Raw genomic sequence first — 16,092 nt, 5'->3', positions numbered from 1 at the left:
ATTCCTGCTAGCACAGTTTATATTCAAACGGTCAATAGAGACAACAGATAGAATATGTTGGGAAATATGTCAGGTGCTGAGGGTTCTGTGAAGAAAAATAGACAAGGATGATGCTGGAAGGAAAGACACTACTTTCTTTCAATAAGGTGGCCAGGGAAGTCCTCTGCAAAGAGATGAGTATAAATTGAGATTTCAGTAGCAACAATGTAATGAGCCACAGGAGACCCATGTGGTAAGGTTCTCATGAATTCAAGCCATTTGCCAGACACCACTGGGAAAGGGGGCTGGGATAGCTCAGTGTCAGAACATAATTTGGGACCAAGGCTGAGGAATAAGATTGAGTAATGACAGCCAGGCACGGTGGCTCACACCTGTAATCCCAGCACTTTGGGAGGCCAAGGCAGGCGGATCATGAGGTCGGGAGATCGAGACCATCCCGGTTAACATGGTGAAACGCCGACTCTACTAAAAAAAAAAAAAATACAAAAACTTAGCCAAGCATGATGGCAGGTGCCTGTAGTCCCAGCTACTCGGGAGGCTGAGGCAGAAGAATGGCGTGAACCCGGGAGGCAGAGCTTGCTGTGAGCCGAGATTGCACCACTGCACTCCAGCCTGGGCAACAGAGCTAGACTGTCTCAAAAAAAAAACACAAAAAAACATTGAGTAATGTCAGAGATTATTTACCAGCGGTGGGGTGGTGTCACCATGTTTGAGCCTGCACAGGATTCGTTTACACAAGCATTTAGTACTCTATTTCAGTTTTCCCTGTAGGCTATTTTCTTTGCCAAGGTCTCTGCTAACGGCCCCATAGTGTCCCCTGAAAATGGCGGACTCGACTTTCAAGCTGATAAGACTTTAAGGGTCCTCAGTCTCTCCCTGTCCCAATCCCAGGCTTCCCAAAGAAATGACCTCATTGGCCAGGCTCTGCTTTGGAGAGGACGCTCTGGGTCACAAAGGGCAGCCCAAGTCTGACATAGTGCTAGGCCCAAGCATGGCACTTTTGGGGAAAACGGCTGCAAAATAGGATGAGGGGATGTGCGCAGACCCAGCAAAAGTTGGTGCTGAAGACAGAGGCAGGGATCTGGCTATAAAGAGCCTTGCGTTCCTGAGGGGACTTGAATTTTTCCTGAAATCAATGGGGTGGTGTGTCCTGGAAAGATTGTAATCAGGGCATGATCCAACTGGAAGAGACAGTAGCGGCTTCGCAGAGTGAGAAACCTCAAAGCTGTCTATACATCCTTCCAACGAAGGCACATGCAAGGCAGAACAGAGTGTCAGGTTTTCAGATGAAAATGATTGAAATTTTATCTATTTTGGATACTATTTACATTTCTAGGCATCAGTCTCCATGTTAAAATTTGTCCTGAATAGTAAGAATAATAAGAGTAAGTGTTAAAACTCTGAGGGAAAGGGCACTCACCATGAATTTCCAGCCAGAAAGTCTTCAGTCATTCATGTTGATTACTACCAAATGGGAATAGTGCTAGGTTCATAATGCTGACTTTATTACATTACTTTCTCTAAACTCTGGTTTAAATAAGTATGTAAATATTTGGTACAGGGAAATAAACATTGAGTACACATGGACATAAAGATAGAAAAAATAGACACTGAAGACTCCAGAAGTGGGGAGGGATGAAGTAGGGCGAGGGCTGAAAAACTTCCTTTTGGGGCTGGGCCCAGTGGCTCATGCCTGTAATCCCAGAACTTTGGAAGGCCAAGGCGGGAAGATCACCTGAGGTTGCAAGTTTAAGACCAGCCTGACCAACGTGGAGAAACCCCGTCTGTACTAAAAATACAAAATTAGCCAGGTATGGTGGTGCACACCTGTAATCCTAGCTACTCAGGAGGCTGAGGCAGGAGAATTGCTTGAGGCAGGGGAATGGCGTAAACCTGGGAGGTGGAGCTTGCAGTGAGCCAAGATCCCGCCACTGCACTCCAGCCTGGGCGACAGAGCGAGACTCTGTCTCCAAAAAAAAAAAAAAAAGATTTAAAAACAAAAAAATTAAGCAAAATCTATACACTAATTTAAAACAATTAGTTTAACCTTTCTCTGGGAACAGTAATGGCCTGAAATGATGGAACAAAGAATTGAACAACTCCAGGGAAGTGAAGTTTGGCAAGTTGGCCAGAGAGTAAGCATGGATATTATTTCAACAGTGTCCGAGGGCATGATTAATTTATCGTCCTTTCAGATGGCAGAATGCACATGAAGCCCTTCAAATTATACCATTATTATGACAAAGCTCAGGGGGTGTGAGAAGTTAAAGATGTTCCTGCCAAGAATTTGATGTACAGAGGAAACGGGCAACCCACTGGATACACATAAATCTGGAAATCGAGACTTTGAAGTCCCTCATCCTGGCTCTGCCACTGACATGGGCCTGAGATGAATGTTCCCGGCCACTGTTAATGGAGTGGCCATGTCACAGGGAGTTCTGACTGGGAGCTCTTCCATCTGTGCCGGGCTCACTGCCTTGCTGGGTCTACTGGGGTGTGTGCTCCTACCCAACTCAGGACATGCTCATTTGCTGCCCCTATGAAGTATGGGTCAAAGCCATGGGCTCTAGGGGATTTGGTTCAAATCCAAAATCTTTATCTAGCGGACTTTGGCAAGGTTTGTGGACTCAGTTTCCTCCTCTGTAAAATGGAGATTATTATCAATACCTACCTCATGGAATTGTTGTAAGGATTAAGTGAATGGATGGCTGCAAAATGCTAAGAACAGCACGTGCCAGAGTCAGTGCTCAATAAATGGTAGCAGCTGTCATTGTCATCATCATCATCATCATTGTAAACTATTGAGCATGTTTATGTTCCTAAGCATTTCCTATGTCTCAGGTCATTTCACTCGCCATGAGCCTTTCCATTATTTTTCCATTGTGCAGAAGACAGGAGTGAGGTTCAGAGAGGCCGCACGGCTTTCTATAAGTCCACGTTGTCTGTGAGCCCTGAACTGGGATGCAGATGCGTTTTCATGTGTCTCTAAACCCTGCTCTGCTAAACACTGTGTGTATTAATCAGGATAGGTTAGGCTTTGATGACAAGAAACCCCAAATTTCAGTTGATCAAAGAAACAGAAGCTTGATTAAGCTCCACACCCACAGAGGGTTAGGTGGTAACTGTGTTCCTCATTGTCATTGTCCTTTCTTTGAGACCCAGGTCCATGAAGTCACTACAATTTGAACATTGCTGGTCACCACGAGGAAGGAAAAGGGAATGTATCTAGGCACACTAGAGTTCCTAATGCTTTTGTCCAGAATTAACTGAAGTGACACATATCACTTTCACTTACACTTCACTGGCTAAAGCAAGTCCCATGGCCACATCCAGGTCCAAATGGCCAAGGAAACACAGTCCTATGTGCCCAGAAGGAGAGGAGCCCACACTGGCTGGGGCAGCCTCAATGATTACTTTCTGATACCATAAATCTGATCTGTGAATAGAAGAGATGGGAGGTACGGGAGATCTAGGGTTTTCACCAGAGATTCCAGGAGCCACCTTGACTTACAGCAGAACAACCAAAGGTTTTCACCAGAGATTCCAGGAGCCACCTTGACTTACAGCAGAAGAACCAAAGGTAAAGCCAAGGAGTATGTTTTCAAGGGGCTCCGTGACCAGGAGAGTGAAACATACTACATGCATTAAGAAACCAGAAATTCAGAAAGAGACACTTACAAATACCCAGTTATTCACTGGGACAATCAGGGATGTAAAATTATGGGACTGATTGGCAATTAGGGGGCTTTGGGCCCAGCAAATAAAATGCAATGATTGAATGGCCCAAAGATGACTCCTCCTCCTCCAATCTGCTGAGGCATCTTTCAGTGCATCTCCCATGTTGTATAAAATGAGGTTTATAGAGTTTATTGAGCTGTGATCCCTTGAAGGCCATGAGTACTCTAGAAATAAGAAATGATCAATAAATATTTTGAATGGAAGAAAAGACAGTGAAGGGAGATAATATGTAACAAGAATGGTGCCCAAGAAGGAAAACACGTTTTTATTTATTTATTTTTTTTTATTTTTTTTTTTTGCGACTGAGTCTTACTCTTTTGCCCCGTTGGCCTGACTGCAGTGACATGGTGTCAGCTCACTGCAACCTCCGCCTCCTGATTTCAAGCAATTCCCCTGCCTCAGCCTTCTGAGTTTCTGGGACTACAGGTGCGTGCCACCACACCCAGCTAATTTGTTGTATTTTGCTAGAGACGGGGTTTCATCATGTTAGCCAGGATTGTCTCGATCTCCTGACCTTGTGATCCACCCATCTCAGCCTCCCAAAGTGTTGGGATTACAGGCATGAGCCACAGTGCCCAGCAGAAGGAAAACATCTTATTCAAAGTCATGAGAGGGAAACAGACCATGAGGCTGAGTGAATGTCAGTGTAGGTTGGGATACATTATTAACAGGCATAGACTGAGCTCCTACAGTGAGAACATTGTACTGGTTACATATTTCAATACGGGGAGGGCTGTGTGCTTTGGGAAGGATAGGCATGAAAGGGTGACTCATACATACCCTATGGGTCCAATGAGGAAATTTACCTCAACCAGGGGAGGAGGACTTTTGACAGCTTTTCCCTTCTCTCCCTGTCTGCTTCTTAATATCACAACCATCTTCTCAAAAACAAACACAAGTAGTGATTGCCCTTGAAGCCCTCTGGCCATGATTTCTCTGACAGTCTCAGCATTCACCTAAAACTTCCCTCTGCACCATCTCCTGTTATCTTCATCTTCATCTCATGAAGATTCATGTGCAGCTTCTCATGCACATCTCATGTCCCCAGGCCAAGGGGCTGGGCATGAGATCCACTGCACACCTCCTCCAGTGATATCCATGACATGCTACAATGGCAGATACATGAAGAGCTGTACCCTGGATCTCATGCCCAGCTCCAAGCTCAGCATGCCAGGCATTCTCACATGTACCTGACAGTCTTGTCCTTTTAGGAAAATATTGAGATACATTCATTGACTGGATGACAAATGTTTGAGCAATCACTTTTGCCGGGAACTGCGTTTGGCTCTGTGGGACACCAGTGAATACAATCAGATGTGGCCACTGCTCCTAGGAGCATAGAGTCTAATCAGTGAGATGGCTCTTAGACCACAGCAGTTACATAACATTTCAACAGTTGTGTTGTGAGGGTGAGCTAGAAAGTTTCCAAGGTATATACTGGAGGAATTTGACTTTGGGGGACCCATTATTTGCTCCAATGAAGAGAACAAGGACATTGACCAGAGCATTTTTTTTCACAGAGCATCCTAGTGCCAATAATTCACAAAAGCGCCTTGACCTTCTCTGTGCATTCAAACAGTAGGTTAAACAAACAAACACATTAAGGGAGGACTGAATAAAATCACTTGTGCTCAGACTAAAATACTTTGGAATGTGACAGATCTGGAAAGTAACATATAACCAAGGACAGAGAGGAGCTGAATAGTTTAATCAGTTAATACTAGAAAAGATACATAAATATGGAACTAGGTTTCCTACAAAGAGAAAATCCTAAATTTTTTTTAGTTGTGGTAAAATGTACATGGCAGTGGCATTAAGTACATTAACATTGTTGTGCAACCATCATCCCCATCCATCTCCAGAAGGTTTTCATCTTCCTCACCTTAAACTCTATACCCATTAAATGCTAACTCCCCGTTCTCTGCCTCTGGAATCCTCTGTTCCACTTTCTGTCTCTATTAATGTTATAACTCTAGGTGCCTCATATAGGTGGAATCAGACAATATCTGTCCTTCTGTAACTGGCTTATTTCATTTAGCATAATGTCCTCAAAGTTCATTTATGTTGCAGTAGGTATCAGCGTCTCCTTCCTTTTGAAAATTAAATACTATTTCACTATATTTACACACATGTAGACACATACATATATACATCTGTACACATACCTACACATACACTTTTTTTGATCCATTCATCTGTTGATGGACACTTGAGTTGTTCCCACATTTTTGGCTATTGTAAAAAATGCTACAGAATGCTTATTCTTTCCGTGTGTCTATAGGTCACTTAGTAAAGATGATATTGCACCTGGCCAATAAGAAATGTTAAAATAACGTTTAAAGGTGGAACTGTTATTAGCCACATTAGTATATGATAAATTGGAAAGAAAGAAAACCGCTGCAAAGACTTAGAAATTAACAAATACTCTCCTTAAAACAAAAAGACTGCATCCCAGTGAAAATAACCAAGAAAAGAAGGGCACACTATCAGAAAATAATGCAAAAAACCCCGCAATGAACATTGACTTCTATAGAGCTCAGTTTAAGTTAGACTTAAGCATAATCTTGAGAGTCTGCTATGAAAGAAAGAAAACAGGCTGGCACAAGGAGCACTAAGAGATGAAGGATCTGGATGGTAGATTCAGATCCCCTCATCGTGTGTTACTGGAGTTTTAGTTTTCTTCCCAAGTGCTCCATCTTGCCCTTAACCTCAGCACCTTCCCTGGGATGATGGGAGCCCCATTTGACCTTGGTGATGAACACAGCCAGCCCTAGCTGGCGTGAGCACCGCTGATTGATAAGGTGGGTGTGGAGCTACCATCCTTCTCAATGGATTGCCAGGACTTCGGCTCCATGTTTCTCCACCAGGGTATGGGAACTCTTGGCCTTGGACTTTCCTTAGTTCTCTGGCTAATTTATGACCTAGAGGTTGAACGTGGTGAGCAGCATGAGGTGAGAGAAAAGCATGGTACTTCAGCTGTCCAGACTGCTGAATGGCTGTGTCTTCAAGTTCAAAGGCATGTCAAGGACAAACCCACAGCTGAGAATTAATTAATGCTAACAGATCACCTTAGAGAACCAGTCTAATGATAAACACAAATGCCTCTGAACAACTGTAGGTAAAGGCAACAGTGTTTTATTTTTTTTTTCTATTTAACGTAGAGTAGAAAATATCTTCTAAATTAGCATATGCATCTAACTCCAATAATTCCTCTTACATGTTTTTAAAAGTTGTTTGTTTTTTCCTGTGTAAGTAATACAGGCTTATTTTGTAAAACTGAAAATATTGTAAGGATGAAGGAAAAAGTATCACACCTACCTTCATCCTCTAAAGACCAATGCTGTTCACATGCGATTTGTTCGCTTTGGTAACCAGGAAGGAAGGTCTAATTATTTCCTAGTTTTGCATCCTTGTGATAATAATGCATATATATAGTTTTCATCCTCTGAAAATGTGTCTCCTCATTTTCTACAGAGAGGAAAACTATACGCATTAATTTGGTTGGATGTGACAGGGAAAGGGTACTAGAATATTAATCTAGAAGCTGCCTTGCCTCACAAGCACAGTGTTTGCTTGGAGGGTCTCCATTTAAAGGGACCCCTGCAAATTATAAGGATGGGGAGGGCGTTAAGTCCTTTTTCAACTCCTAAGCATTACCACTGCCTGGGAAGTTCACTATGGGGATGTTCTGCTGAACCCCTATCAACTCCAGTGGGGGTGGCACCAGGTTCAAGATGCCAAAGAAGAGACCTGGAGCCAGCAATGACACGAGGGGTTTTACTGGGTGATTCCATACAGGGGAGTTCAGTGGTGGTAGGCTGGACAGGAGAACTACAGCCACTTGCAAAAGGCATGCAGTTTATATAGCATTTTCAATTAGCGCCCTTACCCTAAGATCCTTCACCTGGCAACTTTCATTCAACCTCTGAGTCATGGCCTGGATCTGCTGCCCATGTTCCATGGGCCAGGCCAGGGCCCATGTTCCTCATAGACAAGGAACCAGTCTCTAGGTTGGCCACTCCCAGACTCCCCAGCTTGGAACAGACACCCAGGTGTATCCTCCATACAGAGTCATTTTCAGGGTGTTATTACTATCAGGTGCATTTACCATGGAGAGGAATTGTAAAAAGAGAAATAAAGCTCTGAAAATGTGTCTCCAGGTAAAGTGGCTGCATTTTCAAAGAAAAAAGAAAAGGAGGTTTGTATGACAGACCTTGTTTTTAATTTATGAGTTTATGAAGCATTTTATAATCATATAAAAACAGGCAAATAAAGTTGTACTTCTTCACTCAAAGTGTTAATCAAGTGTCTTCTATATTCCAAGCTCCAGAAATGTGAAAGAGAATAAGAAAGCAACAGCCTGAGGGACAGTTACCGCCACCCACAAAGATGCAAGCTGCTCCCCTCACTTTAACAGACCTTGCAGGCTAGGCAGGGCTAGAGCTCAGGTGGACGAGGTTAAGTCTGCATGGAGTGGGCGGGAGAAGGGGTCAGGGGAAGCTTCAGTGGGTAAGTAATTGCTGGCGCTAAGTCCAGGAAGATGAGGGGGTCCCCAGCAGACTAGGTGGGGGATGGCCGTCCAGCTAAAGAAAGGCACAGCTCAGGGGGCTGTGGCTCATGCTGAGTTGTGGCTTAGGACTGAAGAAGCAGGGTGGAGACCCATCAAAGAAGAGCTCTGAGATTTTACCCTCGGGCAGACGGAGCCATTGCAAGTTTTCGTGGGGTTTTTTGGTTTGTTTGTTTGAGACAGAGTCTCACTCTGTCATCCAGGCTAGAGTGCAGTGGTGTGATCCTGGCTCACTGCAACCTCTGCTTCCCGGGTTCAAGCGATTCTCCTGTCTCAGCCTCCCCGGTAACTGGGACTATAGGCAACTGCCACCACCACGCTCAGCTAGTTTTTGTATTTGCAGTCGAGACGGGGGTCTCACCACGTTGGTCAGGCTAGTCTTGAACTCCTGACCTCAGGTGATCCACCTTCCTCAGCCTCCTGAAGTGTTAGGATTATGAGCATGAGCCACTGTGCCAGGCCCATTGCAAGTTTTAATATAGGTACTGCCCCAGTCAGATGTGGGTTTGCATTTTAGAATGACCATTCCGGTTGCAATTAGGACAGGAGATGGGATAAGAGAGAAATCAGAAACATGGAGGTCAGGAAGGAGACTCCTTAATATTCATTTACTTATTCATTTACTTATTCATTGCACAATGTTTATTTGAAAGCCCACCAGGTACCGCATACTGTTGTAGGCTGTGAGGACAAAGCAGGCAAAAGTAGTTACTTGAGATCTGAGTTAAGGAGCAGAGGAGAGAGGTTGGCAGAGGGTAGGAGGAGGATAATGACAAGCGGAACTTGGTGACTCTGTAATTTTGATATATCAAATTCATTTTCTATACAAGGAAAAAAGAGTAACTGATTAAAGTGCAATTCAAGAAAGTGAGAACCTACAGGGAGGTACCAGAATGTACAATGAAACGCCACAGTCACACATGGCAGTGGGGGGCCCTGGATTGGATTTCGGATCAAAAACAAAGTTTAGTAGAGGCCAGGCACGGTGGCTCAGGCCTGTAATCCCAGCACTTTGGGAGGCCAAGGCAGGCAGATCACGAGGTCAGGAGATTGAGACCATCCTGGCTAACACAGTGAAACCCTATCTCTACTAAAAATACATAAATTAGCCAGGCGTGGTGGCAGGCGCCTGTAATCCTAACTACTCGGGAGGCTGAGTCAGGAGAATTGCTTGAACCCAGGAGGCGGAGGTTGCAGTGAGCCAACATTACACCACTGCACTCCAGCCTGGGTGACAGAGCGAGATTCCATTTAAAAAGAAAGTACTAGAAAAACTGATGAAATCTGAATACATAAAATCTGGAGTCTCATTAATAGTCAAGTGTAAGTATTAATTTATCAGTTATGACCAATGTTCCATTTTTACGTAAGATGTCAGCATTAGGGGAACTTGGATGAAGGGTACATGGGAACTCTGTACTATCTTTGTAATAGTTCTGTAAATCTAAAAACACCTCCCGAAGTTTATAAATGAATACACACATATACACATACAAACCTCAACCTCAGCCACATTGAGTAGAAATAATTATATAATGCATATATGATGACCCTATTTATGTAAAACCATTCAAAGCTGCTATATAGTCTGTGAGTTCATATGTATGCAAATACCTTAAAAACACATACAACGTGGTATCATTCATTACAACTGAGAATGGAGGTGGGAATGGGACTTTGCAGGGGAACAGAAGGGAACATTGACTTTCTCCATATTGTGTCACATCTGTAAGATGTGCAAGAACACCCTTAAAATCAGATCAAGGAGCCACTACCTGCTCCAGGCCTCGGTACTCCCTACCCCTGCCTAGATGCAGAAGACACTGGTCCCAGCTGTGCGTTGCTACCCCCACAGCCAGCCAGGAAGTCTACCCAGGTATGTGGCAAGACTCCTGTGTGCTATTTACATGCCCTTGCAGAGTGTTGGCACCAGGGGCTCATGTTCTTTCTCATCTGTGCTATTTTTTCCATTCCAACTCAGAGGACAAGAAAAAAAAATCCCACTGTGAAAAGAAGGGTTGAATTACAAAGAATAATAGGAAAGGCTCGCTAATTGTGAAGCCCTGCTATGGAGTATATAATGGGCCTTAACAGCTGCTGCAACAGTAGAGACTCGTGGCAGGGTTTGCTTTGGCCAGAGGAGTGCACTGGATTTCTTATATTTCATGACATTAAACCACATCAAAGGGCTGCAGGCTCAGCTGCTGCAGCTGTGGAGTTTCCAGGAGTTTAGCACAGCATAATCAAGGTGGTCTGGAAACTCACTTGATTTGCGTGGGATGGTTTTGAAGCATGGCTGAGTGTATCCTTGGGTTATGGCCATTGCATACCTCCTATCCCCCAGCTTGTGAGGTTGGAATATGTTGGGGTCCCTCTGAAAATCCAGCTAGGCACCAAGAAGCCAGAGAGCTGGTGGGTAATTCAGAAGGGCTTGAGCTTCCTCCTGTATCTAAACTGAGCCAAGACACTGAGCTTTCCCCTGAAGAGCGACTTTCCGCACTCCACTTTCATGCTTTCCTCTCCAAGGTTCCTCCAAGCCATGGGGTACCTTTGACACATGTAGAGATATTGCATCTAGTGACTTTAAGAAAAACCAACTCTGCTTTCTGAGGTCTTAGAAACAGGGTATTAAAAGAGTTCCTGTTAGTGTTATCTGTTTAAAATAGGTCTAGAAAGAAGGTGGCAAACAGACCCAGCCTATTTTTAGCAGAGGGCTCCAAACAGTAGTGGTGGAAAGCAGCACCAATGATACTGAACAGGGATGGTGCTGAAATCTCCCCAAAGTAGTTGTCTTCAAACTTGTGTATGCATGAGAATCACCTGGGGAGGGGGGATTGTTAAAGCTCAGATTGCCAGCAATTCTCCCCCTACCCTGATTTCTGATTCAAGAGGCTTGGGGGAGGCCTGGGAATGTGCATTTTTAATGAGTTCCCAGTGATGCTGATACTTGAGACCAATTATTCTAGAGACAGCAAGGCCCCTACTGGGAGTGACACCCCTCATATCCCTGTGCTGGTGGTCCCATAGGGCCGATCACTCTGGGAACACCAATCTGGGCTGTGGGTGTTCCTTCAAAGTGAACGTAGCTCTGAGGAGCAGGAGGCAGGTTCAACAGCCACACCTTTAAGAACATAAAAAGTTGAAGAGAGACAGAAGAGAGACAGACGTGTGCAGTGCTAAGCTGGGGCCCTCACAATGGGAACTGGCTTCTTTCCTGGGGAATAACTAATTTCAATTCAGCAGTAGGTGCCAACTCAGCTAGGTCCTGCCTCTAAGACCCTTGTTTCTGTACCATCAAGTGGCTCAAGCTCTCTGGGAGAGGGCAAGAAAATGGTTGAGATCCACCCTTGGCAGCAAAAGGGAAAGTTGTCCTGGGATAATTTCTGGATCTAGAATTCAGTTTTCTGTGCCGAGTGGCAGGTAGAGAAATGGGAGGGTGATGATATTTGTCGCAAGAGGCCCATTCCCCCACCCCCTCCTTGTTTCTTCTAGAAGGTCTGGGTGTTGTGTTCCCAACTTTTTCTGAGCTGAGAAGGGTCAAGAAAAGATAACAAAGAGCCCAGAAGTCTTCTCCTGGCAGGTCCTCACCAGCAGGGCCTGTGTCTGACAGACAGATGGGTCAGAGAAGCCCGTTCTTGGTCATAGCTCTTGTAGAATTCCCATGTTCGTTTCTCATTAGAATGCTTTCTATGTTAATAGGATCTTCAAAAAGGACCTGCTCATTTCAGGTGTGCTTAGGAGAACAAGAGGAAGGAGTTTTAATCCACATTTGGGTGAAGGTGGTAATGAGAGGTGAAGCCAGCTGGACTTCCTGGGCCAAGTGGGGACTTGGAGAACTTTACTGTCTTAGAAGAGGATTGTAAAGTGAACCAAAAGCACTCTATAGCTAGGATTGTAAAACGCACCAATCAGCACTCTGTAACTAGCCAGAGGTTTGTAAAATGCACCAATCAGTGCTCTGTAAAAATGCACCAATCAGCACTCTGGTTAGCTAGAAGTTTGTAAAATGGACCAATCAGCAGGATACAGGGCTGGGGGTGGCATCCACAGCTGGGACCAGTGTCTTCTGCATCTAGGCAGGGGCAGTGAATACTGAGGCCTGGAGCAGGTAGTGACTCCTTGATCTGATTTTGAGGGCATTCTTGCTGTATGCTTTTTACAGATGTGACACAGTATGGACAAATATAAGGGAATAAAAGCTGACCACCCCCCAGCCAGCAGCAACGACCTGCTTGGGTCCCCGTCCGTGCTGTGGAAGCTTTATTCTTTCCCTCTTGACAGTAAATATTGCTGCTGGCAGAGAGGGGTGAAACAATAGTGATGGCAGTGATAGAGAAGAGTGGAGTGTGCTTGGTGACTCCTTTCCACACAGGGAGCTGTTTCCAGAGCACTTCTCTTCTGGGAGGCCTATGAATTTTGTTATTAAAAAGGAAACGTCGGCCGGGCGCGGTGGCTCATACCTGTAATCCCAGCACTTTGGGAGGCTGAGGCGGGTGGATCACCTCAGGTCAGGAGTTCGAGATCAGCATGGCCTACATGGGGAAACCCCGTCTCCACTAAAAATATAAAAATTAGCCAGGTATGGTGGCGCATGCCTGTAGCTCTGCCTACTTAGGAAGCTAAGGCAGGAGAATCGCTTGAACCTGGGAAGCAGAGGTTGCAGTGAGCCGAAATTGCACCACTGCACTCCAGCCTGGATGACACAGTGAGACTCTGTCTCAAAAAAAAAAAAAAAAAAAAGAGGAAACCACCTATTCCCTCAGAAAAGGATAGAGACACCGTTCTTACCCATTAACAACAGTATAATTTTATTGTGATGATTAATATTGGAATTACTAGCTTTGATTAACTGAGCCACTTCTGTGTGGTAGGACACGTGCTTTATAGATGCCATCTTATTAAACCCTGGCAATGCTGGAAAGTAAGTGGTGCCATCTGCACTTTAAAGATGAGGCGATGGACCATGCTCATAGTCACACTGTGGATCACTGGGAAAGCTGGGATTGCAACATATATCTGTCTAATCAGTGGAGTTCATTCTCGCTATTTGCCAGCCATGGGGATCCAATGGTGAGCCCAGTAAGCTGTGGCTCTTGACCTCATGGGGCTTCCAGGCAGCAGGTAGTGGGTTAGTGGAAAAATATCAGTTGGATTAATCAAGTCAAGCAGTGACTGAAAATTATTTTCATCAGAGGGTATGACATGCCTTTTTTTTTTTTTTTTTTTGAGATAGTCTTACTCTGTCCCCCAGGCTGGAGTGCAGTGGGGCAATCTCAGCTCACCGCAACCTCTGCCTCCCAGGTTCAAGCGATTCTGCTGCCTCAGCCTCCTAACTGGGATTACAGGTGTGCGCCACCACGCCCAGCTAAATATTCTGTATTTTTAGTAGAGACGGAGTTTCACCATGTTGGCCAGGCTGGACTCGAACTCCTGACCTCAAGTGATCCTCCTGTCTCAGCCTCCCAAAGTGCTGGGATTACAGGCGTGAGCCACCACACCCAGCTCACATACCTTATTTTTAATCTTCTTTTATATCCAATTTTCAGTTACTCTTAAAAATACAAACAGATGTAATTGGTGTTTAGTCAATACTCAATGTATTTTAATAAACAACATTTTTTAATCGGAGGAAAACAAACAAACAAACAAACACCTGTAATGCCATGTGGAACTACGCCTTGCTGTGCAGTGATCCTGCCAGATGAACCCTGGCATAAAGTTAATGCTGCCTTAGGCACCACTGCCACCTGGTGTCAGGCGTCAGAATTGCAGGCTTGGCGGCAGCCAAAGTGGCCTGGGGTGATGGGGAAGCAGGGGGCGGGCAGGACCCATTTTCACTAGGAGAAGGCAGATTTCCTGTCCTAGCCACCTAAACCCTCCAGGCGCCGTTGAGTATGTTTCAATAGATGCCTGCTCATTTGTCATTTGGTGACAGCTAGATCTGTATCAGCTTTCTTTTATCTGTATGTCCTGAATGATTATTGTGTTCAGGACCTTTAAACTGTTTTGTTATAATCAAATTAACGTTTGAAGGTTCTGATGATAAAGTGACATAAATATAGATGAATACTTGAGGGTAAACTCTAGACTACACTTATGCCAATAATAGTTCTCTTTAGTTGCACATCTTCATAAAAAGACCCCCCATACTTTGACCCCAGCTACTTCTCAGCCCTAACCCTCTACATGCTTAAGCATATGCCAGTAACTCAGAGTTTCCGAAACTTTCCAGACTCTTCCTTGTCTGCCTGCCGCCTTTGTCCGTGCTGTTCCCTCTGCCTGGAGCTACTTTCCTCCACCTTTCCCTTCCGAATTTATTCTTTAAATATCAAATCAAGGTCGACAATTTGTAGGAAAATTCCATAAAGTAAATTCAGAAACAACAGTGTTGTATGTTGTATTGCAGTGTCTCTAGAGAAGTGGAAGATGTGGTTCTGAACCCATTTTTATCTCTTTCATAGATTTGGCCATGGTCAGTTGCTGACTTGTTCTATCTCAGTGGTTTCATCCATTAAGTGGGAATAATAATGTCCTTTGCCCCCAGCATTGAAATATACATGTATATATCTCATATATATATATCAACTGACAGCTGCAAAGATGCAGAGATAGACAGATAGATAGATATGCCCCTAATCTGAGGTTTATATATATATACACATATATATTATATATTATATATATTTAATGCATAGGGGTTTGATATATATAATATTTAATATATAATATATAGGGGTTTAATATATATAATAGGGGTTTAATATATATAATACATAGGGGTTTAATATATATTATATATAGTGTTTAGGGGTTTCATATATATAAAACCCCTGATTGAGGTGTGTCTATATATAATATAGATACATATATTTAATATATAGGGGGTTAATATAGATAATATTTGGGGGTTAATATACATATTATATATATAAGCCCCCAAATGGATGTGTGTATGTATCTATGTATATGTATAAACCTTTTCTGATGAGGCAAAGTGCTTCCTCTGCACCATGTCTAGTACTTATTAGAAGTGAAAAGGCAGGTGACACTGTGGATTATTGGATATATGTAAATACCTAGAATCTTGATCAATGAGTGCCCAGCAAATGGTTTCCATTACCTTTTTTGTTTTGCTGAAGATAAATTTTTTTAAAAAATATGTTTGGTGGAGTTAAAAATAATATGAATGTCCAATTTTGACTGAACTGGCGTTATTGCCCTCCTTGATCCATCACTATACGTCACCCGAGTGCTGGTAACCTTCCTTAGCTGACAGCTGCAAAGATGCGGATATTAGAATGAAAGGTGTTAGGCAGTGATGCTATTTCTGGTGCTGTTACTTTAGTCGAATCTGTGTTCACCAGGTACCTTTGTGCTGGCACCTGTGATTAGTGAATTGGTTGCAGAAGTATGTTTGCAATGTGCTTTCTCTGTGTTTTCCAGACAGTGTTAAATGTCTCTCTGTTTTTCTGACCAGGTAGTCGACAGTGACAGGCCAGAAAGGTCCAAGTTCCGGCTCACTGGAAAGGGAGTGGATCAAGAGCCTAAAGGAATTTTCAGAATCAATGAGAACACAGGGAGCGTCTCTGTGACACGGACCTTAGACAGAGAAGTAATCGCTGTTTATCAAGTGAGTATGCCTCCCATGCCCACCCTGTGTGCAGAAATGTGGCTTTCAAAGATTATTTTCTTCCCACTGAGCTCATTATTTCTGTGCCTCATCAAACCCGGGTCTGCATGGCTTTAGGGTGTTTCTGTGGGAGCTGAAGTGGATGGAGTTGAACCCT

At 43.9% G+C, this 16,092-nt stretch overlaps 1 protein-coding gene across 1 annotated transcript in view; it reads left to right on the top strand.

The window, feature by feature from the left end:
• CDH13 (cadherin 13) overlaps window positions 1-16,092 on the top strand; it is a 1,178,985-nt gene that overhangs the window by 580,030 nt on the left and 582,863 nt on the right. Inside the window, exon 5 of the mRNA XM_010355650.2 lies at window positions 15,783-15,935. Coding sequence (XP_010353952.1) covers window positions 15,783-15,935 — 153 coding nt within the window. The remainder of the gene's footprint in view (window positions 1-15,782; window positions 15,936-16,092) is intronic.

The sequence above is a fragment of the Rhinopithecus roxellana genome, chromosome 20 (assembly GCF_007565055.1).
Source record: "Rhinopithecus roxellana isolate Shanxi Qingling chromosome 20, ASM756505v1, whole genome shotgun sequence".
NCBI lineage: Eukaryota > Metazoa > Chordata > Mammalia > Primates > Cercopithecidae > Rhinopithecus > Rhinopithecus roxellana.
The sequence above is the reverse complement of the archived record's forward strand: the minus strand, read 5'-3'. Positions and strand labels throughout refer to the sequence as shown.